This window comes from Solanum dulcamara, chromosome 7 (genome assembly GCF_947179165.1).
Source record: "Solanum dulcamara chromosome 7, daSolDulc1.2, whole genome shotgun sequence".
In the NCBI taxonomy this organism is placed as follows: Eukaryota; Viridiplantae; Streptophyta; class Magnoliopsida; order Solanales; family Solanaceae; genus Solanum; species Solanum dulcamara.
Genome location: NC_077243.1, coordinates 3413098 through 3435678, shown reverse-complemented (window position 1 = coordinate 3435678; position 22581 = coordinate 3413098). Strand labels below are relative to the sequence as shown.

The following is a 22581-nucleotide window of genomic DNA, read 5'->3' as shown; positions in this document are numbered from 1 at the left end:
ATCTAATTCAATTCAGATTCAAAAACTAATCAAAGTGTCACATAAATTGGGACGAATAGAGTAATATAAATCTTTTACACAATAGGTGTAAGTAGGATTTTCATTATTATCCTTTTTCTCCAAGATAACCTTTTTACAAGAATTATTTCAAAGATAAGCTCAAAAACCAACAAGATTATAAAATGTAATGCTTGAGACAGTGATTTTTGACCATGTCTATGAGCAGGACTGGAATTGAGTAGTCCTAATGAATGACTTTTGGCTGAATGTGAGTATTGAGGTGGAGATAATGGGGATGGACTAAAATATGGTGCTGTGTAATTAATTGCTGGAGACTCCATTGGTGACCCTGCACCCTCACTCTCTTTACCTACACACACACCAAAAAATTAAAAAACAAGTAAAACACCAATATTATAACTGAGAAGATTAAAATAAAATTCAACTACTGATATACTACCTAAACACTTGATATCAGTTGAATTCACCAAACTGCAAACCAAACAAACAAAAAAAATTACTCTAGTTTATCCAAATTAACAACGAAAATGAAGTGTTCTGACCCTGGTACACTAAATTCTTTCACATAAATTGGGCTAGAGAGAGTATTAATTATCTTCTTATTTCGGGACGGAGGGAGTGCCTTCTAAATATTTTGCCTCCAAGATGTCCACGATAAATGCAGGCTGTAGCATTGCAGCCTGATGTTGTATCATTTTCTCCAATAAAAATATTGGAGTCGTTGCATTGTAAATGTGAATATTTATCCACAATTCCAGAGGGTGAACACTCCAGGTTATGTTCGATCAAACATCAAAAGATTTTAAAAAAAAAATCGAAATTTATCACTAAATTGATCATAGCAAATCAGTAGCATTATAAAAGATTTTCATTATCGGTTACCTGAGATCAGTAGGTCTGCAGCCACATTTGATGCAATTGTTAGCAGTTAAAGCATAAGAACCATTCGGAACTATAAGGCTTTCATTGTACCAATTCAGATTTGCTGATGAACAGTCTGCAGGGGACATCATCTTAGTGGCAGATTAATAAATTCAAATTTACTATCCAAAATATCTTAATTCTACGATGGAGCTATTATGAGACGATTTACTAACGACAAGAGTATTATATCCTGACGAATAGCACAGGGCGAAGGTAGGTTTGGTCAATTGATCCTTCAACAGAAAATACGACAAAAAATACTTTTTTGTTTTGTTTATATAGTAGTAGCAAAGGGGTTCAAAAACTGGGTCAAGTCACAGTTCCAAATTCTTGGTGTGACATTTTTTTTTAAAAAAAATTACTTATACGAATATAAAATGATCCTTTTCTCTATAACTACTTCTTTTTGTGTGTGTGTGTGTGTGTGAATGTGTTTGGTTACTTACCAGAAGGTGGAATAGCCAGTATATCCCCAGGGTCAATTTGAGTTTGGCCAAGTCCATTTATCTCCAAATTGCCAATTGTGACACCATACTCTGCTGCAATTCTTGTTAATTCATCTCCACTCTGCACCACATAAGACATGTACACACTGGCTGCACCATTATTGCTATTATTGAAACAAGTACATGGCAAAGGAATCACAAGACTCTGTCCACTTGCTAAAGGATGTTCTTCATCAATCCCATTAGCACTCCCAATTTGTTCAGCACTAACAAGTCCTCCATACACTTCTGATACTGACATCAAAGTATCTGTAGCACCAATCGTGTAATGCGTGGATAGAGATCGCCGTATCCCATCCACGCATGAACACGAAATTGGTATTTTTACAAATGATTTTTCAGGTAGGATTTGGTTAGGTTGATTTGAGTCGATAGAGTTTGCAACTAAAAGATCAGAGACGTTGACTCAGGAATCTGAAAGCTATTTCGGAAACCTTGGAGTCTCATGGTAGGCGATATAAGATATAAGAAGCGCATGAATCAGATGCATTACAAGGTTCAATTACTGATTTTGCTAGCATATAATGTGGTAGAACGAGAAATCAAATTGAGAGGTAAATAGGAACAAGAAATTTGTATGTCATTTTTCTGATCTGATTTCGTGTTTTTTTTTTTTGGTACACAATGACAGTGTTTCTTCAATTGAACTGAAGTATGTTAGGTGAGGAAATTATTGTTAAGGACAGAGAGAGAACAAAGAGATAACTGAGATTTGTAGTAGTAGAACAATGACATTAAAATATATTGGAGGACCAGGCAATTGTCAGGTGTCAGTCATTTTGTTCAAACAACTATGTGAATTCACACTGCTAGTTTTTATATTTTAGTACAAAGGTTATGTCAGAATATATCTGAAAGATTGTAGCAGATTGTACATATTTAGTTTATAATATATAGATAGTTAGTTTTTTTAATTGTAGCCTAATTATACTCTTGTATTGGTGTATATAAACTCATTATGTTAATAAAATAAAGGAAGGGGGATTAATTTCTTTCATGATATCAGCTATCTAGGGTACGATCCGACCTTCTTCATCCTTCTCGGATTCCCGCCGCCGCCGCCCCTCTCCTCTCCCTCTTCCTCTCTTCTCAATCACCATGTCTGACTCAAAATCTTCCTTTCATCCTGCTCTTACTGTATACAACATCAAGAACCATGTTCTCATAACTCTTGAGATGGAGAGCGTACAATATACTACATGGGCGGAACTTTTTAAGATTCATACAAAATTCCATCGGGTAATTGATGATATTATTTTTCCAGCAGCGGGCACGGAGAAACAGCCACAACAAGAGAAGGACAAACAATTGTGGTCCACCCTTGACGCCATCGTTCTCCAATGGCTCTACGCTACTATCTCTCAAGATCTTTTGCATACAATTTTTAAACCTGACACCACGGTGATGGAGGCTTGGAATCGCTTGCGTGACATATTCTAGGATAATAAACACTCTCGTGTTGTCACCCTTGAGTACGACTTCACTCATGTCGACATGACAGATTTTTCAAATGTCTTTGCCTATTATCAACGTCTCAAATCTCTGGCAGATCAACTCAAGAATGTCATCTCTCCTGTCAATAAGAATCGACTAGTTCTTCAACTGGTCTCTGGCCTTACCGAGCCCTACCAAGGTGTGGCCACTCTTATTCACCAACGTGACCCTTTGCCACAATTTTATCAAGCCCATTCGATGCTCACTCTTGAAGAGGCTGACCGTGCTAAGAAAGCGGCCCAAAGCTCCTCTATTGCCTTCGTTGCTCGCTCGTTCGAGGGTCCTTCTAATGTTCCTGATAATTTCTCTTCCAACCGTAATACTAATGGTGGGAAGAGGAACCACAACCGAAGTAATAATGACATAAAGTATCGCAGGAACAATAGTGGTCTTGGAGGCGACAAAGGGTCTGCCAGCAGTGGTAGTAATGCAGGCCATGGTGGTTAGCTAGGAGGCGGCAACAGCCGCGAAACTGGGTAGCAGTTAGCAGGGCAGAACCCTCCGCCCTATTCTCCATGGGCTAGCGGGCAGCAGTGGTCGTGGATGGCATCATGAGGTCCTTGGGCTATACCACCGTGTCCATATCCTTCAACTTCTTAAATCCGACCCAATTATGGATAACAACAGCCACCACGAGCGGGTATTCTTGGCCCCCGACCTTAGTAGGCCTATACTGCAGGCCCTACTCCTACGGTCATTGAAGCCACCATGCATACTCTTGGGATCACTCCTGCGGATGCAAATTGGTACATGGACACCAGTGCCACTTCTCACATGACATCCACATAAGGTAACCTCACATGTTATTTTACTAATAGCAATAAACGTGGTATAATTATTAGTAATGGTCAATCAATTCCAATTCATGGCTACGGTCACATGACTTTGTCTTCCCCGTGTCCTTCCTTGCTCTTAAATAATGTCCTTCATACCTCTCACTTAGTTAAAAATTTGGTGTCAGATTGCAAATTTATCACTGATAGCTCTGTTTCTATTAATTTTGATCCCTTTGGATTTTTTGTGAATAATTTTAATACGGGAAAGCTGGTAATGAGGTGTAACAGTCGGAAAGAGCTTTGTCCAATCACAAATCCAGTCACTTAACCATCTATTTTTGCTGCTTTGGCACCTTCCCTTTGGCATGTTCGTTTGGGTCACCCGAGAGCACCTGTGCTGAATTCCCATAGAAAGAATAAATTGATTGATTGTAATCAAAGTAGAGATGTTTGTATTTGTCATTCTTTTCCTCTTGAAAAACATGTTAAGTTGCCATTTTATGCTTTGTATTCTAGCACTCTTATGTCATTTGATACTATACATAGTGATCTTTGGACATCACCCATTTTGAGTTCCTCAGGTCATTGATATTATGTCTTGTTTATGGATGATTATTCTAAATCTTGTGGACGTTTCCTTTATCGCAAAAATCACAAACCTTTTCCACATTTTTAAATTTCAAGATATTTATTCGAACTCATTTTGAGCGGGACATAAAGAATATACAATGTGATAACTGCAGAAATTTGATAATGGCCCCTTTTGGGACTTCTGTAAAGCCAATGGTCTGTCGTTTCGTTTGTCATATCCTTACACATCCCCTTAAAATGGTAAAGCCAAAAGATAAATGTGTACGATTAATAACATTATCCGTACCTTATTGGTCCATGCTTGTCACGACCCAATTTTGTAAGTCATGATGGCACCTACTATAACCCTCTAGTAGGTAAGCCAACCCGTCAACCCGGAACTTCAAGTAATGTGTTTGAAGGCTAAAACTATATAAGAGCATTGAATTATAAAAGTAAACAGAATGAATAAGCGAAAGTAAACCAAAACATGTTTTAAATAACTAAAGATCCCTCCCAGAACCTGGAAGTCACAAGTACAGAGCTGCTATAAAATAAAAGATGAGTACAAGTCCCGAAAGTGGACCAGACATATATATACAACAACTGGCTAGTCTCAAAAGGCAAAAGACGGGCCATCCATTCTGAAGGAGACAGAAGTGATCCAAAAACGCCAAGTTATCACCCTAGTCTCTGAATCTGACTGCAACAAGCTCGATCTATTCATGACAGTAGCTGGTACTCGGTCCTGCATCACGAAAGTAGATGCAGAGTGTAGTATGAGTACCAAAACAACAGGTACCCAGTAGGCATCATAGGCCGACTGAGCAGAAAAGGTGAAAACAATATGAAAAAGAGGAATAAGCCTAAATAGGAATCAACATAAGCATCTAAAGTGAAAAGAGTACTATCTACGAGAGCTACAGCTAACTATACCCAACTGGGCCCCCATAAGCCCAGTCAGGACACTCGTACGCAAGTTAAATAAAAACCCGGACGAACCCCCATAAGTTCGCCGAGTACACAGAATAGCTACAACTACCAAGGCTAGGAACCAAGAATCTGTGATGTCAGGAACCGAAGTACTATATCATTTCCAAAATCCAGAATCTCCAAGAGTTAATCGATCTAGGGGTGACTTAGGGGTCGAGGCCGGGACTGGGACCCAGATGCTCGCCCGAATATTCAAAGTGGCCAAGGCCGGGACTGGGTACCCGAATGCTTGCCATAATACATAAGTGCGGGACTGGGTACCCGGATGCTCGTCGTAATACATCAGTGCGGTCGAGGCCGGGACTGTATACCCGGATGCTCGCCGTAATACATCGGTATGATCGAGGCCAGGACTGGATACCCGGATGCTCGTCATACTAGCAAGTCGGCAGAGGTCGGGACTGAGTACCCGAATGCTCCCCGATAATTCAGAACGGAGGCCGGGACTGGGTACCCGGATGCTCCCCGATAATTCAGAACGGAGGCCGGGACTGGGTACCCGGATGCTCATAGATAATTTATCCCATGGTTTCGAATATATCCTTTCCAACTAATCAACAACAGTACCGAGAATTTCCTCCCCAATGTGTCAACTGATAAGCCGCCAAAACTTAAATCGGAGCCGAAGCCAAACGATCACGAATTCTAGTATTGCCAACGCATCTCAAAAGTTATGACTATACCGAGTTATGGGTGGGAGTATTATTAAGAGCAAGGGTATCGCCTAGCTAAGGCCAACTACTAGGCACTAGCCTGCTACACCATTCTACAGGGATCTAAGTCCACCGGAGCGACGCCGGGCATATAAAGCAAGTTTACATCCTATACTAAGGCCAACATACTCCACAGTATCAACAACATGCTCATTCAACTCTTCTTATAATACTAACAAATAACGATAAGATACACATGCTTCTAAATACCTGAAAAACCTAATAACAAGACTAAAGCATGATTTCTAACACCTATACTAAGGCCAACATACTCCACAATATCAACAACATGCTCATTCAACTCTCCTTATAATACTAACAAATAACGATAAGATACACATGCTTCTAAATACCTGGAAAACCTGATAACAAGCCTAAAGCATGATTTCTAACACCTATACTAAAGCCAACATACTCCACAGTATCAACAATATGCTCATTCAACTCTCCTTATAATACTAACAAATAACGACAAGATACATCTGCTTCTAAATACCCGAAAAACCCGATAATAAGCCTAAAACATGATTTCTAACACCTGAGATATACAATTAAACTACCCAACCAAAATCCCAACTATTTCAACATGCTTTCACACAATCCAACTCAATCTAAAGAAAGGTAAACCGTAGGCTACTTGTAGGCTAAACATGCGAGCTTCAAATCACTGTGCTGGAGCTTTTCCCTTTCGAACGACCTCGGAACGCTGCCAAACTGTCAAAAATAGAACCACAACGTCGATACGGTCGTTTAGACACTAATTTCATAATTTTTGGAAATGGACCAATTTTTGGGTCGAAAACGGGAATTGTGGGACCCACATACGAAATTCCGGATTTGACCCCCAAAACAGGTTCTAAACGTCACCCCAAACTCAAAAATCAGATTTATAATACAATTCGGGGTGGGAAATTATGCAAGACGATCAAACAACCAAAACTCATAAATTCGGACTAAAAGACCAAAAATGGCAGCATCGAAATCAATAGATTCTGGAAATACGAGACTCTTTCAACCCAAACAAATTGCACTATGATGATCCTTGCGAAAAACCCCACAATCTAGCCTCAAGAATCACTCAAAACGAAGTTATATTGACCAAGATACACTCTTTCAAAATTCAATAAAATTTCATTTCGAAAATCACTAAATCTGCAGCTAAAAATCAATTTATTACCTCGAACGACATGCCAAAAACAGATTCTGAAACTTCCACGATGTTCTCCTTAAATTTCCACGCAAGATAGCCTCTGAAATCACCCAAATCGGATTTATATTGGTCAAGAAATAACTTGTCAAAGTTCTTCAAAAATCCATTCCGAAAATGGATACTGCTGCAAATAAAATCACGATTTTTACCTGAATCGAATGCTCCAAATCAGTTTTCAATCTCTCCAATGCGTTTTCCACGAAAAACCTCACAATTTTGCCTTTTGAATCACCCAATTTGGAGCTCTAGAACTCAAGAAATGAGGGTTCAAAGTTGAGGAGAAAAATCTGAAAATCTGGTGCAAAATCTGCACTATTGCACCAGATTTTTCTGGTTTTCCATTATTTAAAGTCTCCGAATGGACCCTCGGAATTCGTTCGGAATCCGATAAAGATAAACCAGATATGCTACCCTACTAAATTCGATATTTCGGACTCAATAGCGCATTCAGAATTCTCATACGAGGTTATTATAATAAAAAGTGGGTCCACATCCAAGAGTCATTTTAAGTCATATTTCACAGCGGGCCTCGATATTAGTCCGGAAGCCTCAAAAAGCGAACGAAGGGTCGTTCTAGACTAAAATCAACATTCCGGAACTAACCGCGCTGTCAGAATTTTTATTCGAGTGCATTTTCCAAGAATGTTGACCAAAGTCAACTATAGGCTAAGTTTCAAAGTCAAAAACGCCAAATAGCCCCAAACTCGTATCGATTGACTCGATAGTTATTCCAACAGTGTTACTAGCCTAATTTGGTCATTCCGGAGCTGATGGAACCATCAGAATTTGAATTCGAGATTTCGTTAGCCCAAAACTCAAAAAGTCGCAACTAAACTAATTTAGGCCTTTAAAATACCAAAATGGACTCGGGACCTCTAAAAATTCAACCAACACTTCTTCTAGACCAAAAACCATCTCTTGAATCCAACGGAGTTGTCGGAATTCCATTCCGAGCATCGAAACTCCAAAAGTTGACCAAAGTCAAACCTTGGCTTAAAGTTCTTCAAATTCTCAACTCAAGGCCTCAAATCTTCGTTACAGCTCCAAAACTGATTCCGTAAAGTCTCCTAAGCCTATTTCGACATTTCGAAGCTGCTGGATTCGACGGAATTCCATTCTGAGACCCGTAGCTCTAATTGACCCCAAATACCACTTTTTAACACTTAAAGCTTATGAAACTCAAAATTTCCAATGACTTAACTTTTCATAGGATTTTCTAAAAATCAACACCCGGTAACAATTAGAAATGACTCGGGGTATCTAAAGGGAGGGGTAAAATAGTCATTTTACAAAAATTCCAAAAATGACCTTGAGGGTCATTACAATGCTTCTCTTCCTCCTTACTTTTGGCATCATGCTTTGCAAATGACAACTTACCTTCTCAACATCCTTCCTCATAAACTGTTAAACTATCAATCCCCTCTTAGCATTTTTTTATCAGAAGGATCCATCTTATTTCCATCTTCGTGTATTTGGGTGTTTATGTTATCCTTTCATTTCCTCCACACTTATCAACAAACTTCAACCTCGGTCAACCCCGTGTGTCTTTTTAGGATATCTATCACATCATTGTGAGTATAAATGCTTTGATTTGTCATCTTAAAAAATCATCATTAGCCGTCACGTAATATTTGATGAGACGTAATTTCCTTTTGCCAAGTTACATACTCCTCTAAATCACACGTACCAATTTCTAGACGATGGAACCTCTCCCTATGTGGTTCGTCATCTCACTATCCCCACAAACCCACTGGATCAACACCTTCCTCCCGTATCACTGCCCATCCCTCCATGCCCAACTATCGGATCTGCTCCATCAAATAGGCAAATAACTCATTCGCTGCCTGCTGGGATGAACCTAGCGTCTTCTTTCTCTCTCCCACCTAGCTCTCCTCCTCTACCAACTCCCTTCTCTCACTCTAGTCTAGCCACTAGTCCTGTTGCTAGGAGTCAGCATGGGATCTATAAGCCTAAGAGGTCTTTCAACCTACTTATATCCATCTCGAAGTCCCATCTACTTCGTAACCCTGTGTCTGCTCTTCGTGACCCGAATTGGAAAATGAATATGGATGATGAATATAATGTTTTTATTCAAAATAAGATATGGAAGTTGGTGCCCCGCCCTTTAAATGTTAATTTTATTCGGTGTATGTGGATTTTTGCTCATAAAAAAAATTTGATGGTTCATTTGAGCGACATAAAGCTCATAAACGGTTCTTAGTTTGACTCTCTCCAAGGCGTGGTCGATTCATCAACTTGACGTTAAAAATGCTTTCTTACATGACGAACTCAAGGAGACTGTTTACATGTATCAACCTTTGGACTATCGGGATCCTGATAGACCTAATCATGTGTGTTTGCTGAAGAAATCTCTTTATGGGCTGAAACAGGCTCCGCAGACTTGGTATAAGAGATTTGTTGATTATGTCCATACCTTTGGGTTTTCTCACAGTAAGACTAATCATTCCGTGTTTGTTTATCGTCGAGGTACTTCTATGGCTTATCTTTTATTGTATGTTGACGATATTATTTTAACTGCTTCCTCTGATGAGCTCTATCAGTCTATCACATCGCTTCTTAGCTCTGAATTTGCTATGAAAAATTTGGGCCAATTGAGCTATTTCTTGGGCATTGTTGTCACTCGTTATACAGATAGTTTGTTTTTATCTCAAAAAAAGTATGCGGTTGAGATCATTGACCGAGTTGGCATGTCATCGTGTAAGCTATCTCCTATTCTGGTTGATACAAAATCGAAGTTCGAGGCTACTACAAGCAAATCGTGTGAGGACCCATCACTTTATCAGAGTCCTACGGAGCACTACAATACCTCACGTTCACGAGACCCGATATTACTTATGTTGTGCAACAAGTATGCTTATTCATGCATGACTCGCGGGATGAGCACATGCACGCTTTCAAGCGCTACCTACAAGGTACTTTGGATTATGGTCTTCACCTTTATCTATCTTTCATAACCACTCTTGTCTCGTATACTAATGCTGATTGGGGTGGGTGCCCCGATACACGGCGTTCAACATCGGGTTGTTATGTCTTTATGGGTGATAACTTGATCTCATGGTCCACCAAACGTCAAGCTACTTTGTCCTGTTCGAGTGCAAAGGCAGAATACCGAGGGATTGCCAATGTGGTTTTTGAGTCATGTTGGTTGCGAAACTTAATTTTGGAACTTCATTGTCCTATTCCACGGGCTACTTTGGTTTACTGTGATAATGTTAGTGCCATATATCTGGCTAGTAATCCTATTCAGCATCAACGCCCTAAGCACATTGAGATGGATATACATTTTGTACGGAAAAAGGTGGCTCGTCGCCAGGTTCGAGTGTTACATGTCCCCTCTCGTTATCAGATTGCAGATATCTTCACCAAAGGCCTTCCGTTGGTGTTATTTGAGGATTTCGGGACAATTTTACCATTCGGCGACCTCTCGCTTCGACTACGGGGGTGTGTTAGAATATATGAAAATATATTCTAACAGATTATAATAGATTGTATATATTTATTTCCTAATATATAGATAGTTAGTTTTCTTAATTATAGCCTAATTATACTTTTGTATTTAGTGTATATAAACTCATTATGTTAATGAAATAAAGGAAGGGGGATTAATTTCTTTCAGGTTATTATATTACTCCCTCACTCCCAATTTATATGATTTAGAGAATCAAACCTTTTTATTTTTATCATGCATTCGGACATATAATCCTTATAACAAAAGAGGCATACAAAGAACCAAGTGTTGTGAATCAGTGTTAATTATCATACAGTGGAAGGAATCAGTGATGAAATTAGTACATAATTGATTATTATCATTAGTAGATAATTGATTATCATTATTAATTCCTAAGTTATTTGTTAACAGCAAGGTGTGTAAAAACTTCACAAGAGTACCATAAATTGTACTCTTTTTGTTTCAATTAGTGACACACCGTATGAAACAAGTGGAGTAACTTTGTCGTATCAAAATGATTAAAAAAAAGTATACTTAAAAATAATTTTGTTTGACTTTTAATAAAACGGAATGTCATAACTATATTGGAATGGTAGGTAAAAATAACATTCAGTTGATTAATTTCGACTTTGTCCTTTCAAAAGATTTAACATCTTTTTTCCTTCTTTTTTTATTTGTCGTATAACCAAAAATATGATCTCTTTTTCTAAAGGGGCAGTTAATTCCCCTTGACAATTCAAATTACTATAAATGGACAACCTTCTAACCCATCTTTGTCCTATTCAATATCATTACTTCATATGTCTGGTGTTTCAAACTAATTATAGCATATCTATGTAAGTATAACTAATAATAAGCATAATTAATACACTCTATTTGATATTATTTTAATATATTTTATCAAATGTTTCTTAATTGTAATTGATTTTATATTCTATTACTTTAACTCTAAATAAATTAATTATAAAATTAAGTTGTAGTTGATTTTCTATTCCATTATAAATCTATAATATACATTGTTAGTAGGACAATATATCACATGCTCCCATATGGAAGCAATGGTTGTAGTCAAGACGAAATTCAAGATCACTAGTAAAGTTATTATAGAGAAGTTAAGCGAAATCATGATTAAAATTAAAATTATTGAATTGAAAATAAGTATGATTAAACTTTTTCTTAATATTACTTAATTTTAATTCCATGTGGCAGTGTCTATTCCTTGTATGTTTTTGTTAGTATTGCTTACTTAGAGCCCGTTTGGATTGGTTCATAAGTTATTTATAAGTTGTTTTCAGCTTTTTGAGTGTTTTGTTGACCAATTTAAAGTCTTTTTGTATTTAAAATAAACCTTAATAAATAATTGAATTTGTTTAAATAAATTTATTTTAAACAATTTATAAATTGAAAAACAATTTATAAAAAAAAAAAAGTTGGATAGCACCTATTTTTTAAAAAAAACTTATAAGTTACTTAAACTAAATTGATCCAAACAGCCTGTTAATCCGATTGATACTAAAGGTTTAAATTATAACTGTTTACAAATATTTGTGTCTTGCAGGTTTCACCCCTATTCATCCGATAAAGGGTGTAACACGCGCAGCCCAAATTTAAATCTCCTGGCAACATGGTCCGAACCTGTGACGGCAGAGATTCACCGGCGGAACAGCCTTCTCGGTCTTCCCTTTCAAAGAAAAGTAGAAGTAATCAACATGATATTGATCAACACCGTAGCAAAAAGAAGCAAAGAGTAACAATACGTCAAACTGAGACTGAGACTGAAATTGCAACCGTAACCCTAAATCATACTGCCATTTCTTATACACATACATATGCAAATTCTTACTCAAATTCGTACATTAAGGGCAAAGAAAAAGAGCATAAAGGAAAAGCAAAGAGGGCAATTGCAGATGATAAGCGCAAGTGGGTATACTCTACTCACGACATTTCCCCAAATCAAGGTTACCAATTGATAAGAAATTTCCTTGGTTCTTCTAGTTTTGTTTCCTTGTAGTTTGGCTAATGTGTAGCCCCATTTTGCTGTGTCTGAATAATCATCTTAATTTTGCAGATAGATTTGTTTTTATGTCGTATAACATACTAGGGGTAAAAAATGCAGCTGCGCATGAGGACCTGTACCGCAATATCTCACCAAAATATTTGGATTGGGATTACCGGAAGAAGCTCATATGCAAAGAAATTAGGAAGTATAATCCGGGTATAATGTGTTTCCAGGTAAGTTTTAAGTTCAAAGTTTCTAGCTTTCTGTATATTTATTCATCAAAAATGGAAAGGGGAGGAAGATAGAGCTAAGAAGTTAAGAAAGCCTAATCTATATGTTATAAAAACTAACATCCTAAAAGATGCTCCAGGGGCTTCTTAAAAAAAATTAAAAAGAACAATAACATTGTAAATGAGGCACCCAAGATTTGGTTCAGTGTTAAAGGTAGGCCACATCATGAGTTTGAATCTTGTTGTGATCTAAACCTGGTATTTAAGCAGAGAAGGATAGAGGAGCGGATGCATTATTGGAATGTGTAAACAACTGATTTCTCGATTATCCAAATAAAAACATTGTAAATGGAATCATTACGAGAAAGTTTGTGTAACTGGTTGAACACATCATGAAGATGTTAAGCTATTTTAGAGAAACTTATTTCTACTTGTATACCTGCAGGAAGTTGATCGTTTTGATGATTTAGACCATCTCCTCCAGAAAGAGGGCTTCAAAGGGGTTTATCAGGTACAATGTAGTGGGACTTTTTTAGGGTTGACCTGTATGTTGATTTTTTTATATCACATTTTGATTCAAATACCTATTTTCTTTTCCCTTTATTAGGCTCGTACAGGTGATGCATGTGATGGCTGTGCAATTTTTTGGAACAGCAAACTGTATGGTTTCGATAATTTCTTTCAGATCCTGTTGTTGCTTACTAAGCTAGGTTCTTCTTATGGGATAGGAAGACCTACTGCTAAAAGCTGCAGTTTGTGCTTGTCATTTTTGGCTACGTTTATGGAGATTGAAAACTGACTGCTATAATCATTTCCATCTATTTTTATCTAATTTATTCTACTCACAGTTGACAAATATATATATCTGGCTACAGATTTGACATTATGCATGAGGAGAGCATAGAATTCCAGAATTTTAATCTACGCAATAATGTTTGCCAACTTTGTGTTTTCAAGGTAAACCTGCTATGTATTTCATTATTAGTTTCATTTTTTGGGGGTTGTCTTTGGAATAGGGATAATATTGTCCAGTGTAGTGATGTCATGCTTAATTTATTGGAGGCTTCGGTCTCTTTTAGTTTGTCTAATCTCTTTCTTTGGCACTTCCAGTATGCTTATTATTTTAATAAGTTACTATAGACAATGTTGATTTTGGTAGTTTGTACTTAAGCAAAATCAGCAGATCAAACAAAACAGTGGTAGTTAGTAGATCAGCTGATCAGAAAAATCAGTTTGCTGTAGTGCAGAACTACATGTCTTTTTATGGATTTATTATCTCTTTGAGACAACTACATATCTTCATCTTATCAGGCATTTTAATCTTGTTAAAAAAATAGGCTTCTAATCTCAGAGGTAACTCCAGTGTTAGACTGCTTTAGTCAACTGACTCAACCCTCCGCATAAGGCCCCATTCTTGCTAAGAATAACAGCGTAGTGTCATGACGTGCATGCACTCTATGCATGCTGCACATGTTATGACATGACAGGATAGATCATTTCATCATTCCTGTGCTGGACATGGATGTTATAGGAAGTTTCTTTAAGTATCATGCAAGCCTGCTCTTGTTTCCCATGCGCACTACAAGATGGTTGCAAAGAGTTAATTTTACTTGAATGTTCAATGGGGATCTACTTTGATCTGTTGTTCTTGTCATTAACTTTTTTAGATGAATGTGAAAAGCTCAAGTAAGGATATGAGTGCTTCAAATTCAGAGTAAGTCTGCTTTATTTTATCGTTATTCTCAAATGTTGAATTTTGTATGTCGCTTTGTATTTACAGTTGTTTATGTAAGTTTTAGTTTCAGTTTTCCAATTCTAGCCAGTTTGTTATGGTTGTTCGAATGTTTGTGATTAGGAGTGTATCCTTGACAAGATTTCTGGTTGGCAATATTCATGTACTCTACAACCCCAATCGTGGAGACATCAAGTTGGGACAGGTATAAGTTTTCAGCAACAACGAATGTTAAATCGTTTTATGATGAATCGACTTAGTACTTTGGATAATAGTATCGTCGCTGAACACTTGGATGTATAATCCATCATCTCTAGCTTTTTATATTTTACAGCCAGCACCAATTTTCTATCCCCTCCAAATAAAAGTATTGATTTGTTTAGGCATGCAGAAATGAATGGTATTTCGTCTCTTTTCTGCTTTGAAGTTTGTTTTTTTCCTCTTTTATTCGAATAAAGCAGGATAAATTCTGCTTGGGAAGTTAGATCACAAATGTTTCCATTAATTTTTGAGAAAGAATGCTCCCATTAATTAGACTGTATTAATTCCCCTTCGATAGGGTTGGTTTAACTTTTCAATTCCTTACAAAGGCTAGTGGTGTGACCGTGTCATTGAATTTGGTTCCAGGACAAACTATTTGATTTTGACAATTTTACATTCCAGACGAACTGCATCCCTTCTCCGTGTCCCCTCGTACTCCTTGCAGAACAATTTGCATAAACCAATTTTCGGAAGAAGTTTAGGTTTTATACCGGTTTCGTGTCCTATAGCATCTCTCTTAGAATTATTATTTTTTTGTAAGGAGCATCTCCCATAGGATTCTTACAGCTTGCATTGCACTTTTCTTGTTCATTTTGCTCAAGCACTAGTTGTTCACTTGTTCTAAACTTATTCACTCTCCGTGTGAAATATTTAAATTTTATACCAAATCTTAAACTGGTTTCGAAGGGTGATCTTGTAGTGATCAAGCATCAAAGAATTAAAAATAATCAGTTGACAACTTGACATGAAAAGCGGATAATTGAGAGAATGTGGCTGTTTGTGGTTAACCATGAAAAAACTTAGCTAGACTTCTTCCTTTTTTCTGATCAAGAAGTCTTTCCCAGTCTTATTCGAAATAGACAACGTTCCTGTAGGTTGAAATCTTGAACTCTGAGAAATTTTTAAATAAATTATTAGTTTTTGATCAGGGAAAGTTTCAATAAAGTTGGTCAATGCTTCTCTGAATTAATTGATTCTTGCAACTTATCTTTTAATGTAATATAGGTTAGACTCTTTCTTGAGAGTGCCCAAAGGCTATCTCAAGAATGGGGTGATATACCAGTCGTGCTTGCTGGAGATCTAAACAGTATGCCCCAGGTGATTTACCTATTCCGAAAAGTTGGATGTGTTATATTTTGAAGCTTGCAGGTCTAATTTTTGATTTATTGCTTGCTCAGAGTGCAATGTATCAGTTTTTGACATCAAATAAGGTGAGACATAGCTACCAGAAGTTTGTGTTTTTTTATGCTTTTTACATCGATGTAGTTTTAAAAAAATTGAAGTTTTTGCATTTTCTAAATCACTTGGCATTTGGCACAGTTGGACATCCAAATGCATGACCGAAAGCAAATATCTGGCCAAATTCATCCATTGCAAAATAGAAGCTTCTACCCGAGGTTCTTTTTATGTGTGTTCTATCATTTCTGGCACCTAATTGATGTTTCGCTAATTTTTAATAACAAATAGTTCTAACTTTAACAATTAAGTGGCTAATGTATTTTCACTTGTTGAGTAGTAACTGCACATGCATGAAATCCTATAAGCCTTGAACAGATTAAGTTATAGATGGAGTAATGAAGAGCTAATGCTTGCTACCGGAACAGGATCTAGTCTCCTGATACATCAGTTACAACTGCACAGTGCCTACGCTGGAACTCCTGTATGTTCTATTTCTTCCAAATTTCTCGCTTTCTAATTTTTTTTAATGAATATCTGCCATTATTTAGTTGATAATGTGAAAGGTTTATCTTCAGTTGTTGAATTCAGGAAGCACCAAAATGCTTTGACGTCAATTAAAATTTTATGTTCTTTTTAGAAAAAGGGTAGCACCTAAACTTTGGTTTCCCTTGGCCACTTCTGTTAATTTTTCAATCCGGAACTGTTAAAATTTAGAGCAAGAAGGATATATTTCCCCTTGGAAGTGAAAGTAAAGAAAGGTTAGGGGAGAAAAAAAGGAAATTATTATAAGGCGGAAAGGAAGAGGGAAAATGGCAAAATGAGAACAAATAGAGAAGAAACAGGAAAAAGAAAAGCTGAGCAAAAGTGTTTGGGAGCTGTGAAACTATGGTGGGGACAGTTTCCTTTACCATCTTATTCTTCACTATGTCTTCCTTCCTTTTTCCTTCTTATTCTTCGTTCTCTTTTTGTTTTCTGTCCTGCTTTTATTCTTCCACTGTATATTTTTTTTTTTGGGGGGGGAGGGGTAGGGGGGAACAAGAGCACTTTTTCCCCTGCTCTGGCTTCCTTTTGTTGTCCTTTTCCTAGTAGCATTTTTGCCCTTCATTTGAGCAGTTTTTCGTAGAATTACGAGTAGAAGTTATATGAGCCCCAAGGTGGAACTTCATTGGCTTTGAGGGTCGTTTGGTTGGTGGGATAGGTATAATAATCCCGGGATAAAATGTGACATTATTTTATCCCACCATTTGTACTAAAATGATGGGATTAACTATCCCGTACAAAATGTGGAATAGCTAATCCCATGGGATATCTTTGTTTATCCCATCGCACCAACCAAATGACCCCTTAAAGAATTAAGGTGGGATAGCTAATCCAATGAGATTAATATGTTTCTTTCTCAAGTTTTCTTACCTGCTTATTATTTTGCCCATGTGACTTTTGAGCCGAGGGTCTTTCGGAAACAGCCTCTCTATCTCCATGAGGTAGTGATAAGGTTTGCGTACATCCTATACTCCCCAGACTCCACTTGTGGGATTTTACTGGGTATGTTGTTATTGTTGTTATTATTTTGCCCCATATCAAACAGGTGTCAATTTTATAGAACCTTAGCTCCATGTTGTTGCTTATAAGTCTTTGTATTTTAATTTTTAGGGAAGCTCTAGAACCAGGGAAAACTCTGGAGAACCCTTGGCGACATCATATCATTCCAAGTTTATGGGAACTGTTGACTATATATGGTACTCTTTACTTAAGAGGAGCAGTGCATTTGCCTGAATTTGAAAATTACCGTTTTACCTCAATGGTATTTTTCCCTTTTAAACATTGTGAGCTGATGCAGGCACACAACAGAGTTTGTTCCAGTAAGAGTTCTTGATACCTTACCTGTTGATATTTTAAGAAGAACAAGAGGGCTTCCTAGTAAGGTAAGTTAGCTATTTGATTCAAGGACTATTTCGGAAAAATTGCCTTGTGAGATACTTCTGTAGAGAATGTAATGTTGATGAAAGCTAAGAGATGTCTTTCTTTCGGAAGGCGCAATCTCAGAAGCTACCACAATGTTAAACATTCCCTTAGCATGTGGTTGAACTTTGAAGCTGAGCATGAAATTCTGTTTTGCGTAAAATCACTTTGATGTGTAGTATGTCAGCCATGCAGGAGTTGCAGCAATTATTTAAATGGAACTCCCACTAGCTTGCGTTGAAACTTGGTTATTCTATGCAACGAATTTACTAGTTTGAGTGTCTAACCAACATCGATAAGTAAGAAAAAAGAAGAAATGAACTCAGTGGATAATCTTTATAACCTATGCACCAGCTGTGATCTCTTTAATTTCTGCACTACAAGGTTATTGCTACGAAATGTATCAAGGAAGAAAATGTCTGGGCTCTAACAATAGGGCCACATCTTTTAAGTGTCTTCTACTTTTTCCCATGAAGCTTGCTGGCTAAGATCAACTTCTTCAACTATTTTATGCATAACATAGTATAAAATCTTAATCAATTTTTTTTCCTGCAGAAATGGGGAAGTGATCATCTTTCTCTAGTGTGTGAACTGGCTTTTGCTGATGAAGAGTGTGAGACTTGACCATTCCTTCCCATGCAAGTTAAAGTTTGAAATACAATGCAGAAGGGCCATCTTATGTGAATCTGCTTCATGGGATAAGCAGATTCAGCTCCGGTGCATAGAAGATCCTTGCGCAAACACAAGGAACAGACGTGTACAAGGAGGAACATGGCAAGTTGGACCAAAGGAGTAGAGACTCGCGAAGATACATTATAGGGGATTAAAAAGATGAATTTTGTCATTTTTTCCCTTTCTAATTATCGATTAGAAGATTTAGCTTGTATGAATCGTTATTGGTTTGATACCAATAATAGTAGCCATTTCAGTATATCTTATATTCAGTATACGCAGTTAGTCTTCATCTTAGTGTTACTATTTAATAATACTTCATCATTTCCCATCTGAATTATAGTGCTGGATTCACCTGAAGAAAACAGTTTCCATTCCCAACAATGCACTATTCATTGTAACTTGTGAAGAAGCATGGTAAGTTGCAACCTTAAAAGGAGAGATTGTAACATCTTTCACCCGTTCAAATATCTAGTCAACTGCTAATTTAAAACATATTCAACATTTGACCATGAGATATCTTAATTATCTGCAAATTTTGTAGTTTTCTGAAAATTGGTTTTGTACGTATCTGAAATTGTTTACAGGAAATTTCAGTTAAAATTTTAAAAATTGAAATATTTAGGTACTTTTTAACAGCATTTATGAGTTACAAGTAATACGACCTTCTTTCAATGTAACAGCAGTAGTGTGTCATCCTCCACTATGTAATTCTTTTCCTCTTTGATATTCTACTTGCTCATAAAATGGTAGATATCCATCATTTTCAGAAAATATTTTATAGCATCAAAGTAATTCAGTTCAGGTCGTGCCACAATTTCCACCACCCACAACCAGAACGGAAAGCAAAAGATCATCTATTCACAAAACACATATTCGAGTCGAAAAAAAAATTCTTTTCTGGAAAACACGAAAAGGTTCCCTAATGAAAGACAAAAGAAAAAAGGAATAGAAAAAGAAAAAGAAGAGGCTCTACCTTTCACCTTTCAGATTCTTCACATGAAATCAAGAAGCCACAAACATATGTGCATAATGTAACACATCTAGCATACACAATTGCTCTAATATATTGGTAATACCAATAACTAACAACATAAATAGAAGTTCCTCTTCCTTTTTGGGTTAGGAACTGGAGGATTTGAGTAAAAAATCCTGGGAACATCTTTTGAGCAAAGGTGAAAATCCCAAGAACCACCCCCTTCATTGCCAACATTTTCGACTTTACAACTCTTCAACTTACTCCCATACCTACGGAGCTGATTGGTCTTGTAACAAAAGATCATCTAACCATTTAAGGTCAACTTCATCTGTGAAGACTTCGCAATAAACACATTCATTCAAACCATCACAGCATTGAAAATTGTTGTCCAAGCCTATAACATCTGTATATGGATCAAACGTTTGTGCTAAATCCTGGTCAAATAAAGCATCGTCATTAAAGCCTAGTAGTTTCAAGTTATTACCCGTAACTGCAGTTTCCTCGATGTTCAAGTTAAGCAGTTCTGTACTAATAGGAGACATGGTTAGGGGCTCGTCTAATACACTGAAAATGGACTGGTCATTGTGGCGGTCCTCAATTCCCTTTGTTAATTTTTTACAACTTTCTATCGTTGGTTGTCTGGCTTTTGTTTTCTTCCTGATATTCACTTCAGTCATCTCCACAAGGCTATTGCTAATGGAGCCTTGTTCTATCAAAGGATCTTCGATCAATCCCTCTCTTCCCTTGTCAACAAATTCATGAAGCATTTGATCCTCAAATCTCAAGTTAAAATCTTCACAACCTGAATCTAGCATTAGAGCCATCTCTCTCATTGGATTGTCATTGGACTCGAGTGTGGCAGCAGCTGATGATGTGGGTACATCTAGCACCGAAGACGGGGATGGGTGTGAGTACAAACGATTAGTCCCATTTGTAGGATGAGCTGAACAACCCATAGAACAATCAGCAGGATCTCCAACAAAGCTCAAATTCTTACCCTTCCCCAATGAAATTTTTCTATCAAACTCAGCCCTCTTTGCCTCGTATGCTTGTGAAGCCCCTTCCACAGTCTCAAAAGTCCCTAACCATAATCTTTTCCCCAGCGAGGGGTCTCTGATCTCCGCTGCATATTTCCCCCATTTTCTCATCCTAACCCCTTTAGGCAAGGACGACGATTTTAGCTGCACCCTCTTGTTTTCAAGAATCTTCTTGGAATTCTTTATCCTAATGTCATCAAGTTTAGAACATTTTTCAAAGTCCTTCTCCAATGAAACACAAGGAATAACAACTTCCTTAACAACACGCTTGATTCTAACGACATTTTTATCAACACGAGCATTCTGATCATCATCGCTCTCAGAGTCAGTAGCATCGGGATCATCGTAGATGATCCGAACTTTCCTCACTGAATCAATGCAACCATCCATCACCCTCTCCCTTTTAACATCCTTTTCCAACTTCTTACACATATCTGGACTAACCAACTCTTTGGGAAGCCAGTTCATATCTTGAACAATTTGGGAAAAAAATAGATAAACCCTAAACCCCTCCAACACAGAGAATTAAATTTCTGGTAAAATCGTCAGTTCCAAGAAAACCCCACAGCCAAATGAGAAAAACGGAACCTTTTCACATGAAAAGCCCCAAAGCACAACTCCAAAACAAGTCCTCCTGCAAAGTGCAAACACAACAAAAACACAAAAAAACCTTTAAACCCCATTGAATGTCCATGTCTCACAAATAATAGAAAGAAAGAAATCATGTAAATCTTTTCTTTGAAAAAAGTACAAACAAAATCATGTAAATCATACATAAACAAGAATTTGTACAAACACCATCACATGCATAGATATGTTTGTAAAACACAAATTGAAAGATCAAGATCATACCTTTTGGGTCTAAAAATCATGGAAGAAGGTAAGAGACACTTTTCTTGCCTACAAAATTGAACCAAGAAAAAAAAAACACAACAGTAAATGAGAAAAAGGCCAGAGTTTCTCTAATGCTCTAGCCAGATCAGTTACACCTGTGATCACAAACGACATATAATTCCTTTCTGCCTCCTCTTAACTCCAGAAGGAAAATGTCAAAAAAATAAAATAATAAAAAATAAACAAATAAAACTGGGAAAAAATCTCACTGTAAATAGAAGTGTAGAAAGAGTAGAACATATCAGTGAGAGGGCTCTGTTCTTTTTTTCCCAAAGAAAGTGGAGAATTTTGGGGGTAGAATGACAATTTCAAGAACCATATAAAGTGTCCGCGTGGACTCTCTATGGGACCATAATTATAATATATGTAGGACTCCTATTTCTTTTTATTTATATTAATCAAAAAAATCATTGAATTAGTTTTTTTAAAATAAGTTTGATATTATTTGTATTTGTATTTATACTATTTAGTTTATGTTTATATTAGAATCTAACTAATTTAAATTTATGTTGAGTAGTACTCGGGGAGGAAGGTTCTCAATTAAGGAATTTTCTATATCAACATTAAAACTTTCTATGTTTCTAGTATTTGCTTCCTTTTACCTTTTCAACTTTTACGTTGGAATTTAATTATTTTTTTTACTATAATTGGTTCAATTAATGTTTGAAAAATAACGTCCTATTTTGGGAAGAACAAGCGTTTCCTTATTTATTTATTATTGCTAGTTTTCTTTGGTGTATGGGTGATTTTTTATTTATTTATTTTTTTTTTGGGGGGGGGGAGAGACACGTGGGTGAATTTAATTTTTTAACAGGAAAAAAGGAAACAAAATAATTGTTGCTACTTCATGAATATTGAGGGAAAAAATAATCTTAATTCCATATATAATCTTAATAATAAAAGAAAAACTTTTATTGTTGCTAATGTTGTGTTTGGAACTTGAATCAGCGTGCATTTTTAATG

The 22581-nt window shown here is 36.8% G+C and overlaps 4 protein-coding genes, 1 long non-coding RNA gene and 1 pseudogene across 10 annotated transcripts; 3 read left to right on the top strand and 3 right to left on the bottom strand.

The window, feature by feature from the left end:
* Positions 1–14: 14 nt before the first annotated feature.
* LOC129895196 (lysM domain-containing GPI-anchored protein LYP6-like) lies at positions 15–2238 on the bottom strand (annotated as a pseudogene).
* A 311-nt stretch (positions 2239–2549) lies between these two features.
* On the top strand, positions 2550–2891 carry LOC129893895 (uncharacterized). The gene has a single exon (XM_055969320.1). It carries the CDS (start codon positions 2550–2552, stop codon positions 2889–2891), a length of 342 nt encoding a protein of 113 aa, XP_055825295.1.
* A 54-nt stretch (positions 2892–2945) lies between these two features.
* Positions 2946–3392, top strand: LOC129893894 (uncharacterized). The gene has a single exon (XM_055969319.1). The coding sequence runs from the start codon at positions 2946–2948 to the stop codon at positions 3390–3392; it is 447 nt and encodes a 148-aa protein (XP_055825294.1).
* Positions 3393–4828: 1436 nt separating this feature from the next.
* On the bottom strand, positions 4829–7511 carry LOC129896891 (uncharacterized). 2 transcript variants are annotated; one of them, XR_008768067.1, is made up of 3 exons: positions 7357–7511; positions 7175–7247; positions 4829–5039 (listed from the first exon to the last, which is right to left on the bottom strand). It is a non-coding gene; the product is annotated as an uncharacterized LOC129896891 (long non-coding RNA). The 2 variants fall into 2 exon arrangements; XR_008768068.1 differs by lacking the exon at positions 4829–5039 and adding an exon at positions 6661–6711.
* A 4695-nt stretch (positions 7512–12206) lies between these two features.
* Positions 12207–19045, top strand: LOC129894416 (carbon catabolite repressor protein 4 homolog 5). 4 transcript variants are annotated; one of them, XM_055970106.1, is made up of 14 exons: positions 12207–12634; positions 12793–12908; positions 13351–13416; positions 13513–13565; positions 13781–13862; positions 14573–14619; positions 14761–14842; positions 15904–15996; positions 16077–16109; positions 16219–16295; positions 16453–16558; positions 17728–17813; positions 17915–17999; positions 18592–19045. In XM_055970106.1, exons 1-14 carry the CDS (start codon positions 12301–12303, stop codon positions 18658–18660), a joined length of 1329 nt encoding a protein of 442 aa, XP_055826081.1. In that variant the 5' UTR covers positions 12207–12300; the 3' UTR covers positions 18661–19045. The 4 variants fall into 4 exon arrangements, with proteins under 4 accessions (XP_055826081.1, XP_055826080.1, XP_055826083.1 ...); XM_055970105.1 differs by having other exon boundaries at positions 12745–12908; XM_055970108.1 differs by having other exon boundaries at positions 12382–12596.
* A 620-nt stretch (positions 19046–19665) lies between these two features.
* On the bottom strand, positions 19666–21936 carry LOC129896904 (ethylene-responsive transcription factor RAP2-2-like). Of its 2 annotated transcripts, XM_055972895.1 has the most exons (3): positions 21828–21913; positions 21577–21624; positions 19666–21358 (listed from the first exon to the last, which is right to left on the bottom strand). In XM_055972895.1, the coding sequence occupies exon 3, from the start codon at positions 21190–21192 to the stop codon at positions 19957–19959; it is 1236 nt and encodes a 411-aa protein (XP_055828870.1). In that variant the 5' UTR covers positions 21193–21358; positions 21577–21624; positions 21828–21913; the 3' UTR covers positions 19666–19956. The 2 variants fall into 2 exon arrangements, with proteins under 2 accessions (XP_055828870.1, XP_055828869.1); XM_055972894.1 differs by having other exon boundaries at positions 21577–21936.
* Between the last annotated feature and the right edge of the window lie 645 nt (positions 21937–22581).